The 17,503-nt window shown below is 67.3% G+C and overlaps 1 protein-coding gene across 1 annotated transcript in view; it reads left to right on the top strand.

Moving 5' to 3' along the window:
- TNRC6A (trinucleotide repeat containing adaptor 6A) overlaps positions 1-17,503 on the top strand; it is a 98,801-nt gene that overhangs the window by 74,621 nt on the left and 6,677 nt on the right. Inside the window, exons 5-17 of the mRNA XM_036225862.1 lie at positions 4,124-6,589; positions 7,525-7,701; positions 8,459-8,634; positions 9,648-9,680; positions 10,297-10,377; positions 10,701-10,752; positions 12,686-12,828; positions 13,148-13,294; positions 13,386-13,523; positions 13,933-14,061; positions 14,317-14,394; positions 14,483-14,687; positions 16,663-16,794. Of these exons, the coding sequence (XP_036081755.1) occupies positions 4,124-6,589; positions 7,525-7,701; positions 8,459-8,634; positions 9,648-9,680; positions 10,297-10,377; positions 10,701-10,752; positions 12,686-12,828; positions 13,148-13,294; positions 13,386-13,523; positions 13,933-14,061; positions 14,317-14,394; positions 14,483-14,687; positions 16,663-16,794 (3,957 nt within the window). The remainder of the gene's footprint in view (positions 1-4,123; positions 6,590-7,524; positions 7,702-8,458; positions 8,635-9,647; positions 9,681-10,296; positions 10,378-10,700; positions 10,753-12,685; positions 12,829-13,147; positions 13,295-13,385; positions 13,524-13,932; positions 14,062-14,316; positions 14,395-14,482; positions 14,688-16,662; positions 16,795-17,503) is intronic.

Raw genomic sequence — 17,503 nt, 5'->3', positions numbered from 1 at the left:
GCTCGTGCCAGGGGGCTGCGCGGTGCCACTGCCGCGTCGGGCCGGGCGCGTCGGCCCCCGCTCACGCCCCTCTGAGCCCGCAGGCGAGAGTGCGCGGTGCTGGCGACCCCGAAACGGACCCTCGCTGCTGGGGTCGCCAGCTCCTCCACTCCTCTGCTGGTCAATCTGTTTGTCCTTTTTCTGCAGTCAGTTAATAATTCCCTCCTCCAGCTTTTCAAGTTATGTGTATAGTTGAGCCTAAAAAAATACTTTAATTTCAGAAAATCATGAGTTTTTTTTTAATTTTAATTTTTTTAAATTAGATTAGTCATAATTTTTATAGGGCTATGCCTTGGATTTATTTTCTACTTTTATCTTTACTAATTCCTTTTTCTGCTTCCTTTGGTTTGCTTTTTAAAATTTGGATGCTTTATATTTATTCTTGCTTATTGAAAATAATTAAGGTTGTGAATTTTTCTTTGAGCACTGGTTTAGCCGTATCTTAAAATTTATAATGTGCGTTGTTTTCCCTATTATTTTTTGATAACCATGCAGTTTTGCTTCGGCTTGAAATTTAAGGCAGTTTTATTGGCTGTTTTTTCTTTTTTTTTTATTGTGATTGCACTATAATCCAAAAATACCTATTATTTCTTTTTGCAATTGGTTGGTGATTTCTTTAGATATTGTGTGTATGTGTGTGTGTGTGTGCATGCACACACATACCTTTTATGCTTGTTTCATGGTTATTTGTCCAAGAAAAAGATGTTGGCTTACCTGTTTTCAAAGCACACGGTTTTGCATTTCTCCAGTTTTCTGTCTTCATTTGGTTTTATGTGTTTTGATACTAAGGTTTGTTATATAAAGATTCTTAGACGTTTATACTTTTTTAATTGGTTTCTGATATAAACACAGACTCTCTTACCCTTTATAATGCTTTTGCCCTTGAATTTTAAAAATCTGGTGTTACTAGTGCTTTCTTTAAAATTTGTCAGCGTTTCTTGGTGGTGTCCATCACTGTGATCCCCCCGACCCCGTTTTCCTGTATCGTCTTGCTGTTTCAGGAATGACTTTTGCCAAGCGTGCTCCTTGGGTTTGTTTTTCTTTTCTTGACCCAGTTCGTAGAGCTTTTATACACAAGCAGATCGACCCACGGCGTGATTATGGACGCGTTGAAGTCCGTGCCGGGCACTTCGTTTTGTGTTACGTGTTAACCACAACTTGGAAGTAATTCTTAGTGCGTTCTCTGTATCTGTTGGATGGATCAGGGTTTTTATTTTTATTTTTTTCTCCTTCTAGTGGTTCGGGTAGTTACTGACGCAGTTAACCGAAGTTTTAACTGCACATTAAACAGCCAGTGTCACTCGGTACGTGTATCGGGCGCCGGCAGCCGCCGCGCCCCGCGTGTGCCACGGCTTCTCCTGCGCCCTCGGCCGCGGCCCGTGGGCACAGCCGGGGTTTCCCTTCAGCTTGCTCAGTTCCACTGTAGAATCAACAGTTACGTTTTCTGACTGGGCTTCCCGTTGCAGTGTCGTTTTCTGGTCCCAGAAGAAAACGTCTCGTTTCCCTTTTCCTCCTGGCGCCCCACCGACAGGAACGGCGGCTGTTGGGGGGGGGGTGTCGCTGGGTGGCATGTGTCCCGCGTCTGAAGCTCTCGTCACTGCTGGCGTCAGGGCTCCCACACAGCCCATTCCCAGCGTCTGCTCGTGGGGCACCCTGCGTCCTCGACTGCATCGGAGGGCGCCGCGCTGGAGCTGCCCCACACGGCCAGCATCGCGCGGGGGTGTTACGCTGTCCGGGGCTTCCCCTGTTCCTAAGCGACGGCCAGGCCTGCCTCGGCAGTGGGGGCCGCAGCCCCGCGCTGGCCTGTGGAAGCCGAGCTGGAGCGCTTCTCTTCCTCGCGGGGGTGTCGTTACGGACACGTCATCTCCTCCTGGTTTCAGGGGGGCTTTCGCGTCCCCGGCGCCCCGTCTCCCTCGTGACACAGCAGTGCCCTTGCTGCTGCTTTCTGGGAGCGTTAATTGTCTGTGTTCGGACATTAAAAATGTTCGCTTTCTTTGTGAGTAGTCAAATCTGTGTCATTTTTCCTGTGGTTTTTTTGCTTTCAAATATAAACTGTTCTCATTTGCTGGTAATTTTACAGTTTCATTTTTTAGCACTTAGAGTTACTTGGAAAATTGTCTCATTTTTAAACACCTTTCTAAAGTATTGAACATTTCTTTTCTCTTACCGATTTAAAATGCTAACCTTTGACATGTGACCTTTGACAGGTGCTTAGGCATTTCTGGGCTCCTTCCGTCCAGGCAACGTGTCCGTATTCTCCAACGGGACAGTCGGCGCCTTTGACGGCCGCGCGGTTGTGCGGCCCCCCCTCCCCTGCTCTGCACCCCGTGACGCTTCCCTTTGGGATTTTCCACGTTCCCCCGTTTGTTTTATGTGAATGTGAATCGCTCTGATCACGGTGTGGACCCTTGTTGGCAGCGTCCGAGAGCCGCACTCACTGGGGGCACTGTCACGGCTCCTCATCCAGGAGCACGCGGCCGTCCTGGCGGACTCGTCCACCACCGCGGGTCCCGGGGCCGCTCCCCACAGGCCACTCCACGATCCGCGGTGGCCGCTGTGGCCAGGTCTCCCTTCCCACGGCCTTCTCGGTGCTCCCGGTCCGCAGGGACATTGCTGCCCCCCCCCAGCCCCGGCTCACGCGGGGCCCTGGCGCTGGCGCCGGCAGCCCCGCGTCCGCGAGGGGCATCCACAGCAAGCGTCCCCGGCGCGTTCCTGTTGTCACAGCAACGCTTCTGGCGTTCCCGCGTTAAACCCACATCCCGGTCTTTGTTTCCACGCGCGAGGTCTTGTCTAGCGTTCTCGGTCTCGTGTCCCGCATTCCCGCTGCACGCAAGCGTGCCACAGGCACACGCCCGCACACGGGAGGCCGGCCGCACCGAGGCGGGTTAGCGCTGGAGGGAACCGGGCGACGTGGGACTTGCCCACGTCTGGGATTTGCAGTGCAAAGGGGTGTCGAGGACAAGTCTCAGGTGGTTGTGGGGGACTCACGGGGATGAGGGGAAGTGCGGAAGCGGGGCGGTCCTTTCTTCCTCCGGGAGGAGGTGTCGCGGGCTCTGCCAGCGTCTGGGGGTCTGCAGGACCCCATGACGGAAGTGCATGAGAAGCAGGCGGGCCGCGCGGGGCCGGCGTGGCGACTTGGGCTCCCCGGGAGACAGACTGACTTCCTGACGCCCCTGTTCCCTGGGGAACACCCCCCTCGCGGGCTGTCAGCCTGGAGGGACGGCTCTCAGGCCGTGGAAGCCGCCACTTCTGGTGGTTCCGGTGCGTGCGTCCCGTGACCGTGCACGCGGTGCTGGCCTCTGTCCTCCCGCCGCCCCTGCTCGTGAGTCACCGGTCACTGCCGGCGCCCCGGGCTGAGACCCCGCGTGCCGTAGCCTGAGGGCCGTGCCGGCCGCACCGGCCGCACCAGCCGCGAGCCACGCTGCCCCGCGCAGGGCCGGCTTGCTGGGCCCGGTCAGGACTCGAGCGCGTGCGTCACTTATGAGCGCTGCACGTGATTCTGTCTGCGGCTCGGCCCCTGCGAGGAGTGTCCAGCCCCCGGCAGTGCGGGCCCCGGCTGTGCGGGCGGGCCCCCGTGTCCGCGGTCCTCTGCCGAGCGCGGCCGTGCGGGCGGGCCCCCGTGCAGCACAGTGGGACCAGAGCGCTCCCCTCTGCGCGTCTCAGGTCGGACATGGCGCTTTCCTTCGGGTGGCTTGCCGCAGCCCCGGAAACCGCTGCGTGGGAAAGCTGCGAGGAGGGAGGGTGGGGCGGGCTCCTGGGACGCTCCCCCGACTGTCTCTGGGCGGCCCAAGCCGGGGTCGCTCCCTGTGGACTGTGCACCGTGCCGCCCGACCCTTCCTGACCCCGGCGTTTCTTCTCTTGCTGCTGGGGGAGAGGTTCGTCCCGTCAGCAGGCACCGGCCGGGGGTCTCCCCTGGGCCCCTGGGACGTGGCAGGCAAGGCACGGAGCTGCTGCCTGTGGGGTGCGCGCGGGGTGTGGTGTGCCCGGTGCCGCACCGCGTTCCTGCCGAGGGGCGCCTCGCGTGTGGCACAGTTGTCGTTGGTTCAAACGCTTCGTAAAACCACGTTCTCCTTTTTCATTCTAGACGTGAACCACAGTAATTCCGGATCCCATTATGAGAATTCACAGCGGGGCCCTGAGTCTTCCACGAGTGACTCTAGCACACACTGTCAGAACGCTGCTGTGAACGACGCCCCCGGAGAAGCAGCATGGCCCTCGGCCCCGGGCGCACACCTGGAGCCGGCTTCGCAGGGCGCGGGTGCTGATTCCGCCTCCGGCTCCGAGTCAGAGCGACACCCCGCCACCATGGCCTCGGGCCGAGCGGGCGAGAGGGACGGCCTCCGGGACAGCCCCGGGCTGGGCCCCCAGAGCAAGTTCGTGGTGGCCGGCGGGGGCGGCGTGGCCCGCGGCAGCAGCGCCGCGCCCTGGGGGTTCCCCCACGGAGCCGTCATAAGCACATGTCAGGTCCCCGCGGACGCTCCCACCAGCAGCAGGTCGGAAGGCGGCAGCAAGGCAGTGACTGCTTGGGGCGTGGGGAGCCCTTCATCAAATGGGGGGCCGAGTCCGAGCACTTTGCACCCAGCTAGCAACCACGGTGCCTGGCCAGCGCTGGAGAGCAATGGCCTCGCCCCGCGAGGGCCTGGGGCGGGCCAGGCGCCCGGCAGCCAGAGTGTCAGCGCGAAAGCGGGGGCCTCCTCGCCCCCGGGGGCCTGGGGAAGCCTTCAGGAGACTTGTGACTCTGAAGTCAGTGGTACACAGAAGGCTTCGTTCAGTGGCCAACCTCAGACTCTCGCCACTGAAGCGGCCGGACCAAATAACACTACTCACTTCACGACCTCCAGTTTACCGAGCCCCGGCCCAGCCCAGAGCGGCGAGCCGCCTGGCAGCATGGGGGCGCGGCGTGCGGGCGCGGGGCCTCACCCTCAGACCCCGGCCCCGGCCGCCCTGCACGGCCCCGCCCTGCCTCAGCTCAGCAACGGGGAGCCGCAGGGCGGGGGCTCACACGGTACCACGTGGGGCGCCTACGGGGCCGGCTACCCCGGAGACACGCGCACCAGCCCCAACGGCCAAGCTAACGGCGACACTGTGAACGCGGCTCTCGTGCCGCCTGGCGCCAACGGGCCGGGGGGCGCCAGCTTCCAAGGCAGCACAAGCAAGGCGGGCGGCGCGTGGGAGCCGGGGGCCGCGCACCCCCAGGGCGCGTCGTGGGCCAGCGGACACGGGGCCGGGGGCGGCCGGCGGGGCTGGGCGGCCCCTGTGCAGGGCGCGGACGCCGCCGGCACGGAGTGGGGCCAGCTGCCGGGCGCCCAGCATGCCAGCGACGGCGCCCAGCGGTTCACAAACGGGTGGAAGGCAGCCGAGGAGGAGGGCCAGGGCCCCGCCCCGCCGCAGGCCAGCGAGCAGGGCGGCCCGTGGGCCAGAGCGGGAGGGGCCGGGGACAGCGACGGGAGCTCGGAGGACCGGGCGCCCGGAGACGCTCAGAGCCGGGAGCGGAGGAAGCTCGACCCGCACGCGCTGCTCCAGAGCATCGTGAGCAGGGCCGACCTGGACCCGCGCGTCCTGTCCAACTCCGGCTGGGGGCAGACGCCCATCAAGCAGAACACAGCCTGGGACACCGAGGCGTCGCCGCGGGGGGCGAGGAAGGCCTGGGGGGGCCCCGCCGCGCAGGCGCCCGGCTCGGGGCCCTGCGCCGGCAAGACGAGCCCCAGCGGCCACGAGGCCGCGTCCGGGGCGGGGTGGGGCGAGCCCAGACCCCCGCTGAGGTGGGCAGACGCCAAGGGCTCCGACGGCCAGGGCGGCTGGGAGGACGGTGCTGCTGCGGGGGCGGCCGGGGGCGGCCAGTGGGCGTCTTGCAAGGAGGAGAAGTCCGCGTGGGGCGACCCGCAGAAGGGCAGGCCGGGCTGGGGCGACGGGCAGAAGTCCCACCCGGGCTGGCCTGTCCCCGCCGGGGACGACTGGGGCGACGCGGGCAGGAGCAGCCACTGGGGCGAGGCCAGCAAGAAGTCTAGCTCGGGGGGCAGCGACAGCGACAGGTCCGTCTCCGGTTGGAACGAGCTCGGCAGAGCTAGTTCTTTCACGTGGGGAAATAACTTAAACCCCAACAACTCGTCGGGGTGGGGCGAGTCCTCCAAGCCCAGCGCCCCCCAGGGCTGGAGTGACCCTGCAAAGGCCGGCCAGGCTCTGGGCTGGGGCGAGGCCAAGCCCGCCGGCTCCCCAGACTGGAGCAAGCAGCAGGAGGGCGTCGGGTCCTGGGGCGGCGCGCCGGCCCCCGGCAAGCCCCCCGGCACCGGCTGGCGGGGGGGGCCCATGCCGGCCCCCGCCGGCCCGGAGCCCACAGGCTGGGAGGAGCCGTCCCCAGAGTCCATCCGGCGCAAGATGGAGATCGACGACGGCACGGCGGCCTGGGGCGACCCCAGCTCGTACAACTACAGGGGCGTCAGCATGTGGGGCCGGGGCGCCCCCGGCAGCCGGCCCGACGCGCCAGCACAAGGCCATCAGCTGCTGCCGCCCGCAGGTGCCGTCTCGAACCCGGAGGCCGGCGGCGGCTCCGGTAAGTCGTCGCTGTGGGGTCCGCTGGTGCGGGCGGCACGTCCCAGGATGCGGGCCTCCTCCTTGGTGGCCGCTGTCCCCGGTGTGCCGGACGGGGTGTTCGGCGTGCGCGCGGAGGCCTGCCCCTCCCACCCAGGGGGAGCGCGCGGGGAAGGGGGCCCGGCGGGGCAGGGCTGTGCCCCCCCGCCCCCGTTCTGCGAGGAAGCCGCCGGAGGCCGCGCTGCAAAGTGCTGTCACCTGGGGCGCCAGCCACACACTCCGCGGGGCGTCTGCCTCTCGCTCTCGCCGCTGGGTGGAAGCGCCCCAACGTGGAGCGAGGTCTGGGGGCCGCGCTGGCCCGGCGTCGAGTGCAGCGGGTGTGTGTGCACTGCAGCACGCGACAGGCAGCACCTTCCGGGGTGCCCCCCCCCCACGACGGGGCCGCGTCTGCCCTGCAGGTCGCCCGGCTGCGCAGTGTCTGTCCCCCGGGTGCAGACGCGGGCTGTTTTCCTGGACTAACCGCTCAGCGCCTCGTTTTTCCCAGTGTGGTCGGCCGTGTTAAGTTCGGTCTGATTCCTCGAGGCAGCAGCCGCGGGTCCGAGGGGCGGGCGTCTGGGATCTCGGGCACGGTGTGTGTACCGGCGCCCGGGCTCGGGGCAGCGCTGTCCCGCACATGTGGGGGGGGGTGCCCGCCTGCCGCTGGCCCTGGGCTTCACGCCGCCGCCAGGGCCGCCGCGCTCGGCTCGGTGGCCTGGCTCGCCAGACCTGTGCCTCGTGTGCAGAGGGCGACGTGCGGGTCAGGCCGTCCGAGCGCCTGGTCCCGGGGGAGGGGCGCGCCGAGGCGGGCCGGTTTGGTGGCAGCCGCGACACGGGCGCGCGGCGGGGCCCCCTCTGTCCGCGGGGCCCCTTGTCGCCACCCCGCATGCCCGACGACTCCTTTTCCCACGCTCTCTGCAGGCTGGGGCGAGCCCTGGGCGGAGCCCCCCACGCCAGCCACCACCGTGGATAACGGCACCTCCGCGTGGGGCAGGCCCGTGGACAGCGGCCCCAGCTGGGGGGACCCCGTCGCCGTGGCATCCAGCACACCCGCCTGGGGCTCCGGCTCTGCTGGTCCGCAAGCCCTCAGCAAGCCCGGTAAGTCCCGGGCGGCCCCGGGGGCTCTCACCGCGGTGGGCGTCTCGTCGCCACGGCGTAACCGGACGGCGTCGGCGCCCTTGCCAGGGTCCCCGCGGATCGTCACGGAGGTGCCACTCACCGTTTAGGTCCTTCAGTTTGTGACACGCTCGTTTTTTATCTTTCTGAGTTTCCTTTTCTCAGCTTCCTTAGAAGTGTAGCTACCAATGATTTGCGTATGCCAAATTAGAGTATCTGGAAATGGTCAAGCACCTTTCAGGCTTTCCGACACGAGACACTGAGGGTGCGAGTCACGGGCTGGGCTGGCCCCGGCTCCGGGGGACCCTGCACGTGGCAGAGGATGAGCCGAGTGCGGGGAGGGGCCTGGCGCCCGGGCGGACATCCCGCCTCGCAGGCCTTGCGAAGGCGGCGCGCAGAGGTGGGGTGCGCTGCGTGTGACCAGCACTGCTCCTTGGCCGCCCTCCCTGAGAACGTACCTCGAAACGCCCTCTCCCGCATCCCGCGCCTCGCCGTGCGGGCGGTCCCGCCGCTGCCGCCCCGCCTGGCGCGCGGAGGCCGGGAGGCGTCCGCTGGCGTGGGAACAGGAGCGGCCCCTGCTCCGGGGCCGTCAGCCCAGCGCCCACGCCTGCCTGCGAGTCTGGGAAACAAGCCGGTGCTCGGCCGTCCCCTCCCCCCGCCCCCCAGTGCTCGCTCGGCCTCCAGGAGGAATCGTTTTTGCTCGAGTGTGGCTCTCTTTGTGTCACAAACCCACGCTCAGGACCCAAATCTATGCAAGACGGCTGGTGCGGAGACGACGTGCCGCTGCCCGGGAGCCGCGCCCCCGGCTGGGAGGAGGAGGAGGACGTGGAGATCGGCATGTGGACTGGGACCTCGTCTCAGGAGCTGAACGCGTCTCTGAACTGGCCGCCCTACACCAAGAAGATGTCGTCCAAGGTGGGCGTCGCGGGGCAGAGCCCGTGGAACCCCGGGCTCACAGGCAGGCGGCCCACAGCAAGCGGGTGCGGCCCTGTCCTGCCCACATGGCCCTCAGCCCTGCGGCTGAGCCCCCTGTGTGGGACCTGAGGCACGGAGCTTCCTCTCTCCCCACTGCTCCCGCTGGGGGGTCTGGGTAGGAGGAAGGCGGGGCGGTCCCCACATCGATGCTCTCCGCTCGCTGCCCCTTCGCGCCCCACTCCACCTGCTCGCCCGGAGTCCCGGCCTCTCCCGCGCCCAGCCAGCCTCCTCCGCCACCCACCTTCCCTGTCCCTTCCCCATTCCCAAAAGGCCCTGTGCCAGACCCCTCTAGGGACGCGCCGAGCTCGGTTTTGCGTCCGTGTGCACAGCCCTCGTTCTCGGCCCTGGCCGCACGTGGGAACCACGGGTGTCTGTCACGAGGGCGGCCGCCCGCACCCCAGGCCTCCCGCGGCCTGGCAGGCAGCCACGCTTGTCCCGGGCAGGCTTCCCGGGGTTCCTGCCACAGAGCCAGTTTGAGGACCCAGGCCTGGCGCGTGGGCTCCCTCACAGGCGGTGCTGGACGCCGGGGTCCGGTCCTCCTGAGCACCGTTTTCCAGCGTGGGCCCCGCTCCCCGGGTGGTTCCGATGCAGCCCCCGCCCAGCTTGAGAGGCCGCTAGGCGCCGTGTGGCCAGCGGCTCGCGCGGCCCCCTGCCAGTGACCCTTCTAACCTGGGACCCTGCGCCTGGCGCCTCCCGTTGCCATGTTTAAAATGTTCGTGTTGCTGAAGTCGCCTGATGCCTCACGTCTGTGCTGTCTCGTGTGTCACGTGAGATTTGGTCCTTGTGACCGTCTGCGCTGGGACCCTAGTGGACCCGAGCCTGGAGGGAGCAGCGGCCTCCCACTGCCGCCCGGCCAGTCAGCGACAGCGGGACTTCCGCCCACCTTGCCGCCCAGCCCCGCGCCCCGCCCCCCACTGGACTGTGCGGTTTTGTGACTTTGTCTTTTCTTACAGGGTCTGAGTGGCAAGAAAAGGAGGCGGGAAAGGGTGCGTAGCCTCTTCATCCTCCTCTGTGTCCCTAGCCACGGCCCGCCTCTGCTGGGGGTCCGGGGGGCCCGGCCCTGTGCTCGGTGCTGGGGCTCCAGGGACCCTCGGTGGGAGGCAGGGGGGCCCCGGGCCCAGCGTCTGGAACAGGGTGCCAGGGGCTCTGGGCGGCGGTAGCGTGAGTGCGGGGCGCGCCTGGGTGGGCTGCGCTCAGGAGGGTAGAAGCCGACGGAACCGACGGGTAGAATTTCTGGAAGGAAGTGGCGGGAATGGCCGCCTGAGGCCCGGCCGGCTCCGAGCCGGAGGGGCCCAGCCCCAGCGCTGTGGGCTCCGTGCTCTCGGCGTCACTCAGTCGTGGGTCACACTGGTTTCCCGGGACTGTGCCGAGAACCTCGTGGCTGTGTTGACCGTGGTTTGGTGTGAGACTCCCACAAAGCCAAACCTGGCCAACGCCCCCGAACGCAGCCCTTGCCGGGGGGGGGGGGGTGGGCGCCGGTGCCAGGGCCGGGGCAGAGGGCGTGGCAGCTCTGGTCAGAGCTGGCTGGGGGCACTGGCGGGCGCCGTCGGGAGCGCGTCCGTCCGGCGGCGGCCACGGCGCGCCCTCCTCTCCTCTGCGCAGGGCGTGGTGAAAGGCGGGAGCAAGCAGGAGGACGCGTGGATCACCCCGTTCGTCAAGCAGTTCTCAGGCATCGGGTTCGCGGTGAGTGCGTCTCCCCGCGGCCCCTCCCGTGGACGCCGGCCTGCGGGCCGCCCGCCTCAGCGCCTTCTTGTCCTAACAGAGGCCCTAGAGGGAAGCTCCACGCTAGAGCAAAATTGACCACAAAGTTTTTGTTTTTATAGTTTGAGCTACGAACAGTGATTACGTAGCCTCATCGAAAAAGAACGTTTTTATTAGGCAGAGAAAAGTGAACTTCTGTGACCCCCTTCGGTTTCACAGATCGGGGCACATAGAGCAAAGTTTCTATTTCTTGTTTCCATTGTCGAGTTGAGGTCTGCTGACACGCTGCTCTTTCTCAACTTCAGAGAGACTCGCCAGAAGAAAACGCACAGAGCAATAAGACGGACCTGTCCGGAGGTGAGAAGACGAGGCGGGCGGGGCTCGCGTCCACCCTTGTGGCCAGCGCACGGGCCCTCGGCGGGGAGGGGCCCTGGGTTCCTGCTGCGAGGCACTGCAGAGCCCGCCCCGTGACGCCGCCGCCGGCTGCGGCAGCTCCCTGCGCGGAACGGCCCAGCCAGGCCGGGCGCCGGTGTGTGCGGAGGCCCAGGGACGGGGCGGCAGGTGGCTCCAGCTGGTGGGCTGTGGCGACGGGGAAGGTGGCCCAGGCGAGGCCGCCCAACCCGGGAGGTGCTGTGTCACATGGGGCTGGGGGCAGGGACCTCCTCCCGAAAGCGTGCGGCTAGAGGAGTCCAAGCAGGAAGGGGCACGCTGGGTTTACGTTTTGGGAACAGTTTTGGCTGCAGGTGGAAGGCAGCTGAGGCCAGACGCAGGCACCAGACAGCAGACCAGTGAGCTAGAGGCTGGCGGCAGCCTTGAGCGCGACCCTTGGGAGCACCGCGCTGGGACGGGGTGGGGGGTGCTAGCCTCGTGGGGCGCAGGGTTCGGGATCAAAGGAAGGCTGGACCAGCTCGTCGAGGGCGCGGTGGGCGTCATGCGGGGCTGGCCTCCCTGCCTTGGCCGGTCAGAGCCAGGGCCAGGGTGGCAGGGAGGAGCCGCTCAGGAGCTGGGGCAGGGCAAGTGCAGTGTCAAGGTCAGGGTCAGGGCTGTCGGCCTGTCGGAGGGGAGGGGAGGGGAGGGGCGGGTGTTCAGAGAGCACAGGAGGAGCAGGCAGTGGGGGGCCGGGGGGGGGGCGGCCAGTGCTAGCCGCAGGCCCGCAGCGCCCCCAGGGGGCCGGGCTGGGGCAGCGCCTGCTCCCTCGGCTGCCGGCCAGGGCCACCGGGCCCAGGAGGGTCACAGCAGGGACTTCAGGAAGCCAGCCGCTCTTCTGAACTGCTGCTCTGCGAGTCCTCCGCCAGCGACGCCTCCTCTTCCGCTTGCCCGCAGCGGCAGTGGGGCGGGCGAGTGTGGCCCTGGCGGCTGCAGCAGGCGCCCTCAGGAAGGGCGGCGGTTGCAGAGAACGGGCGGGCGAGGCCGGAGGACGGGCAAGGGGAGAACGAGGCCGGGGAGGCGGAGGCCGCAGCTCCAGGGCTGTGTGGCTGGGAGGATGGAGCTGCCACCTCGAGCCCTACGAGGGCGGAGCCGGGGGAGGGCCTGGTCTCCCTGTCCCAGCGACCGGGGGCGTCCAGGGGCTTCGCTTATTCGCAGGCAGGAAAGACGTGGGACTAAGCGCAGGAGGGAAATCAGAGACACTTGTCGCTGGGGCCCCGCACGTGGGAGTGACCGTGGACGGCTTGCTGTGGGACCCTTCTGGGGGAGCACTGTGGAGGAGGGGGTGTCACTCCGTGTCTCGGGGTTTGGGCTCAGCAAGCCCAGGATACGCCAGTATCGAGGAAACACGAAGAGGTCAGCTCAGCAGGGGACACGGTGGGCACCGGTCAGCGCAGCGGCAGAGGGCAGGCGGGGGGCAGCTGGCGGGCCGGCCGCTCTCAGCAACGGGGGCCGTGCAGGCCGGGGCCTCTGCGAGGGGTCCGTGTGTCGCAGAGGGGCCCGGTGTCCGGCTGCCGCGTCTGCTGGCGGGGGCGGCGGTCACAGGCGGCAGGCGCGGGGGGCGCAGGGAGCTCTCGCGGGGGGCACCGTGCCCTGCTGCTGCTCCTCTGGTCGCTGGAAGCAACTGAGCAGCGGAGAGGTGACCGGGGCCACGTCCGCCTTCCGCATGCCAGTCTGACTTCACGTCGGTCGGCGGGTGAAACAGCGGCATCTGCTAATGCGCCCGCGCCCACGGGCAACGCGGGGCGCGCCAGGGTCGGGGCGCCCCCGCCCGCCTCCTCGCCGGGCGCACGGCTCCCCCACGGGGGAGCGTTTTCTCTCCGCTGCACCCTCCCGCTGACGGTGCGGCCGCCCGCGTCCACAGGGGTGCTGCAGGACAAGCGGGCGGAGCTGGACAAGCACGGCCCGCACGCCGGCGACTGCAGCCGCGCGGTCGGCAGGGGCCCCGGCCCGCGGCCCCCGGCCCCCAGGGACGCCCCCGCGGAGCGCGGCCCCTACTTCGACAAGGTGAGTCGCCGAGCCGTGCGCTCGGCGCTGGCTTCTCAGCGGCGCGGCGGGCGCTCGCCGCGGGGTCCGGCCAGGGCCGCGTCCTGCCGCGTGTCTGCCTCCTCGTCCTCTTCGCGCCTCAGCGCGGCGCGGGGATCGCTTTTCTCTTTTCCTCCTGATCCCGTGGAACGTGCTCGGTTCTTTTCGCGTGCTCTGGAATGAGCACTAACGCGACCTCTTCTGTTTTCTGCCTGTCCTGTCGGTGCCCTCTGTCCCGCGCGGCTCCCCGCCCCCCGCACCTGTCTGCTTGGTCTGCACACCTGTCTGTCCGTCCCCTCAGGACAGCGCTGTGGCAGACGAGCCCCCGAGCTTGCCGTTTCTGTCCGGTCCGAGCGTGAAGCTCCCGCCTGCCAGCAGCGCACTGCCCGGCCCGGCCCTCGGCCCCGTAGCGGGGCTGGGCGCGCAGACCCTGGGCTCTGTCCGGCAGGTGAGTGCGCGCTGCGGCGCTGCGGAGCGACGGTGGCCGCGGCCCCGAGCCCGGCGGCCGGCCTGACGGCACCCGGCTGTGTCTTCCGCAGAACGGCGGCCCCGGCGTGTTCGGAGCGGGAGGCGCCACGGCCCAGGCCCGGGGCCTGCAGCAGCCCCCAGCACCGCCCCTCAGCGCGTCACAGCCCGGCCTCCGAGCTCAAGTGCCTCCTCCGCTGCTCTCCCCTCAGGTCAGTGCCCCGCACCGGCCCCCCGCCTGGCCCGGAGCCCGCACGGTCTGTGGGGTGGGGGTCCCTGCCCCGTCCCCCGCATGGAGAGGCAGCCGACTCAGAAGACGCTGCCATCACACAAGGGTGGAGGTCAGGGAAGAAAGGGCGACAGGCGGAGTCAGTCCACCCCTGTCCCCGGACCGCCTGGAGGACGGCGGCCAAGCGGACTTGCCAATCGAAGGGCCGCCTGTCCTTTACGTCACCCACGCGCACGCGTGTGAGCAGCGAGTTAGCAAAGCCGAGACAGGCGTCAGGCGTGCGGCCCCAGCGACCCACGGGTTCTGGTCGCGCCCTCGCTCACTTAGAACACGCAGCACCTCGTGCCGGTCCGGCTCCACCCGCGTCATTAACTCACCGTTGTGGCCCTAAGGTTCCCGTCTCGTTGCTGAAGTACGCGCCCAGCGGCAGCGGCCTCAGCCCGCTCCTCGGCCCCCAGCAGGCGGCCATGCTGAGCCAGCTGTCCCAACTGAGCCAGCTGTCCCAGATCTCCCAGCTGCAGGTGAGCAGAGCGTCCGCTGAGGGTCCGCGTGCTCGCCACGGCCCCGCGCTGGCTCCCGGGCCGTCGGCAAGGACCAGCGCCGGCCTGCAGGGCTGGGCTGGCGGGGCAGCGTCCCCGTAAAGCGGGAGTTGACCCTGGACAGATGACTTGGTCCCGCGGGAGGGCGGGAGGCCGGGCCTCTGCGGGGCCAGCCGCACACTGCTGGGGACGTGCCGGCCATGGCGGCTGGCGCTGAGCCCCGTTCTGCGTCCCTAGCGGCTGTTGGCGCAGCAGCAGAGGGTGCAGACTCAGAGGAGCGTGCCTTCTGGGAGCCGGCAGCAGCCAGACCAGCAGGTGCGCCGCTGACCGGCGGGCAGGCGGGCGTGAGCCGGGGGGCCGGGAGGGGTGTCTGGGCGCCAGCGAGACCCCGCCGTCCCCCCAGCCGTGCTGTCGCCCCCAGGGCCGGCCCCTCGGCGCGCAGCAGCAGATGCACCAGTCTCGCCAGCTGGACCCGAGCCTGCTGGGGAAGCCGCCGCCGTGCCCGCCGCCGGCCGCCAAGCCCTTCCTGGACGCCGCCACGCCCCACAGCGCGGCCGAGCTGCACAAGGGGCCCTCGCCGAGCAGCGCTTTCAGCAGCTTCCCCATAGGTGCGTGTCCGCGCCCCGGCGGGAGCTGCGCGGAGCCGCAGCCGTGCCCCGGGGCAGCCCGTCCCGCACCTCGGACGCGTGTCCCTCTGCACGCGGACGGAGCACACGCGCCATCGGGGGTGTGCGGGGAGGTGGGCGGTGCACCCCAACGTGGGGTGTGGCCAGAGGGGCACACGGAGGGGCGCGGGGCGCCGTTTGCGTGGTCCCCCCCCCCGGACGTCGGACCGCCGTCTGAGCCGCCCGAGCGACTGCGGGAGCGGCGCAGGGCCGGGGTGGGCGGCGGGGCTGCTCCGGCACTCCTGCGGCCCCCCCCACGTGTCCCCAGACTGCGTTCCCTCTGCAGCCATCAGGCTCGTGCGTCTCCTCTCGGGCCCCTTCTTACTCTGCGCCTTGCACTGACCAGGACCTGGATTCTCCACGTCCTGTTCATTTGCCGCTTGTCTCATTCCCCTTGCAACGGTTTCTTGCAAAGCAGCTTTGTTGGTCACCGGCCCAGCGGGGTCGAAGGCAGTCGGTTACCTGCATGCTCGGGGCTGCGGGCCCCGCCAGGCCTGGGTGCCCTCCGGCCGCTCCCCTCGGGCCTGGGCCGTCAGCCACGGCCGTGCATCCCAGAAGCGGTTCCACTGCGGGTAGATGCCCCGGGGCCCCCCGGGTGGCCAGGCCCAGAGACAGCAGTGTGCAGAAGCCGTCAGGCCACCCGTGTCCATGGAGAGGCCTCGGGCTCAGCGGGGAGGGGGACGGACCCCCACTGTGAACTCGACGTGTGCCGTGGGCCCGTGGGGGAGCACCTTCCCGTACACAGTGCTTTCCTAGCCGGTGGGCAGCAGAGGATGCCTTTTTTTCATTGAAAGGTCTGCGTGAGCTGTGCACGCGCCGGCTGGCTCTCCGGGCACGTGTTGGCCAGCCGCGGCCGGGTGCCCAACTTGGCCGGCCGCCAGGTTTTGTAGATGCAGTTCTCCGGGACATGCTCCCTCGTCAGCCGTCAGCATGTTGCTGTGGCCGCGCGTGCTGCCGCAGCAGGGCGCATAGAGACGCTGAGACTCTGTGGCCTGCAGCCCGAGGTCTTCATCCTCTGAGCCTTGGCGGGGAAGACCGCCAGCTCCGGGCCGCGCGTGCCGGGCCCGGGGCAGCAGGGGAGCTGCCGTCTCTGAAGATGGAGCTGGCAGAGAGTTCGTGCTGCTACAGGGTCACATGCCGCTCGCCGCCAGACTCAGGTGTTCGAGCTGTTCGTTTTGAAACTTTTAAGAACCATTTGGATATATGATTAAGATTCTGGCTCCCGCTGAAAGTCTTCGTTTTTAACGAGCATCTCAGGTTATTCTTACATTGCGTGCCCCAGTTCACGTTTTAAGAAACACGGTTGACGGTCAAGTTCTGACTGCATTGAAGACACACGTGTCTGTCCTTGCCCCACGAGAACGTCTAGGTCTGTTGTGTGTCGTCAGCCAAGTTCAAGGACGTTGCACCTTGGGCTATGGGGGTTTTGCCCTGGCACACCACGGTTGGAAGCAGGGCAGTGTCACGCGTGAGTGACAGCGTCCTCTGGCTCGCCAGCCCGTCGGAAAGCGTTCCGTCGGTCAGCAGAGGACGGCAGCTGAGGCCCCGTGCGCGGCGCCGTGCCCTCAGGGACCGCTCCCGGGCGTGCGCTCATCAGAGGGAAACTGGGAAGCTTGATGTGGTCGCCTAGAACCCTTTCTATTTTGCCGAGGAATTTCTAAGTCATCAAAACTGCGTGGAGAAGTCACTGCCGTCCCTCCCCGGGGACCGGCCTCCCCTCCTGACACTGTCCCTGGCGGGCCAGGGCCAGGGGCCCGGCATGTCGTTCGTGGTCGCTGGGCTCTGCCACGCCTGCGGGACGGTGCTCGTGACGGGGCTGTGGGCACGATCGGAAGCTTTAGTCAGGGACGCATGTTTTTCTAGGAAGTGGAAGTCGTACCGGGAGAAACACGTGCTGTGTTTAATTTGTATTTTTAAGGCTTGAACTCAAACTTGAATGTAAACATGGACGTGAACAGTATTAAAGAACCCCAGTCGAGGCTGAGGAAGTGGACGACAGTGGACAGCATTTCCGCAAACACGTCTTTGGATCAAAACTCCAGCAAACATGGTACGAGATGCTCGTTTTTGCCTTAAAAACAAAGCTTGTCCAGCGCCATCTTTCTGTCAGTGGCTTTGGCTGACGGGGCCGTTCTCCGTGAGTGGAGCCCGTGCCGTCTGGTGCCGCGACTGTGTGTGGCCCAGGGCAGTGTCCCCGTGGCTCGCGCTGGCACAGCGTGTGTGAGGACACACTGCCCCTCGCTGCCGCCGTTTGAGGTGGCTCCCTGGCCCTAAGGAGTGCCCCCCACGCAGACCCGTGCCCCCGCCCTCCCGCGAGCAGTGCCCCTTCCGGTTCCAGACGCCACGCGCCGGCCATGTCGCGTCTGCACGCAGCCACGTTCACCGTCTGTCCACCCCCCCCAGCAGTGACCTCAAAACAGGTCCAACGACGCCACGTCTCTCTGTGAAACCGCTCTGTCGGGATTGCGCGTAGTGTGGCCCTGAGGCCTGTGTCGGGGAGCGGCAGAGGCCGGGGCCCTCGGGGACAGCCAGGCCCAGGCCGCTCGGAGAGCTGGGGCCCTGGGCAGCCGCAGTGTGTACACCTCTGCCCTTTGACCCCAGGCGTGTGAGACAAAAGCGGCTTGGGGCTCCCTGCCCTCACCGCCATTCGGACGAGGTGGGCCCCCGGGCCACGGCCACGGCGGCCGGCTCTGTCCACGCCCCCAGCAGCCGGAGCCCCGGCGCCCAGGCCTCCGCACGCCCTCCCGCCGCCGGCCGCC

This window comes from Rousettus aegyptiacus, unplaced genomic scaffold, assembly GCF_014176215.1.
Source record: "Rousettus aegyptiacus isolate mRouAeg1 unplaced genomic scaffold, mRouAeg1.p scaffold_m13_p_8, whole genome shotgun sequence".
Classification (NCBI taxonomy): domain Eukaryota; kingdom Metazoa; phylum Chordata; class Mammalia; order Chiroptera; family Pteropodidae; genus Rousettus; species Rousettus aegyptiacus.
The sequence above is the reverse complement of the archived record's forward strand: the minus strand, read 5'-3'. Positions and strand labels throughout refer to the sequence as shown.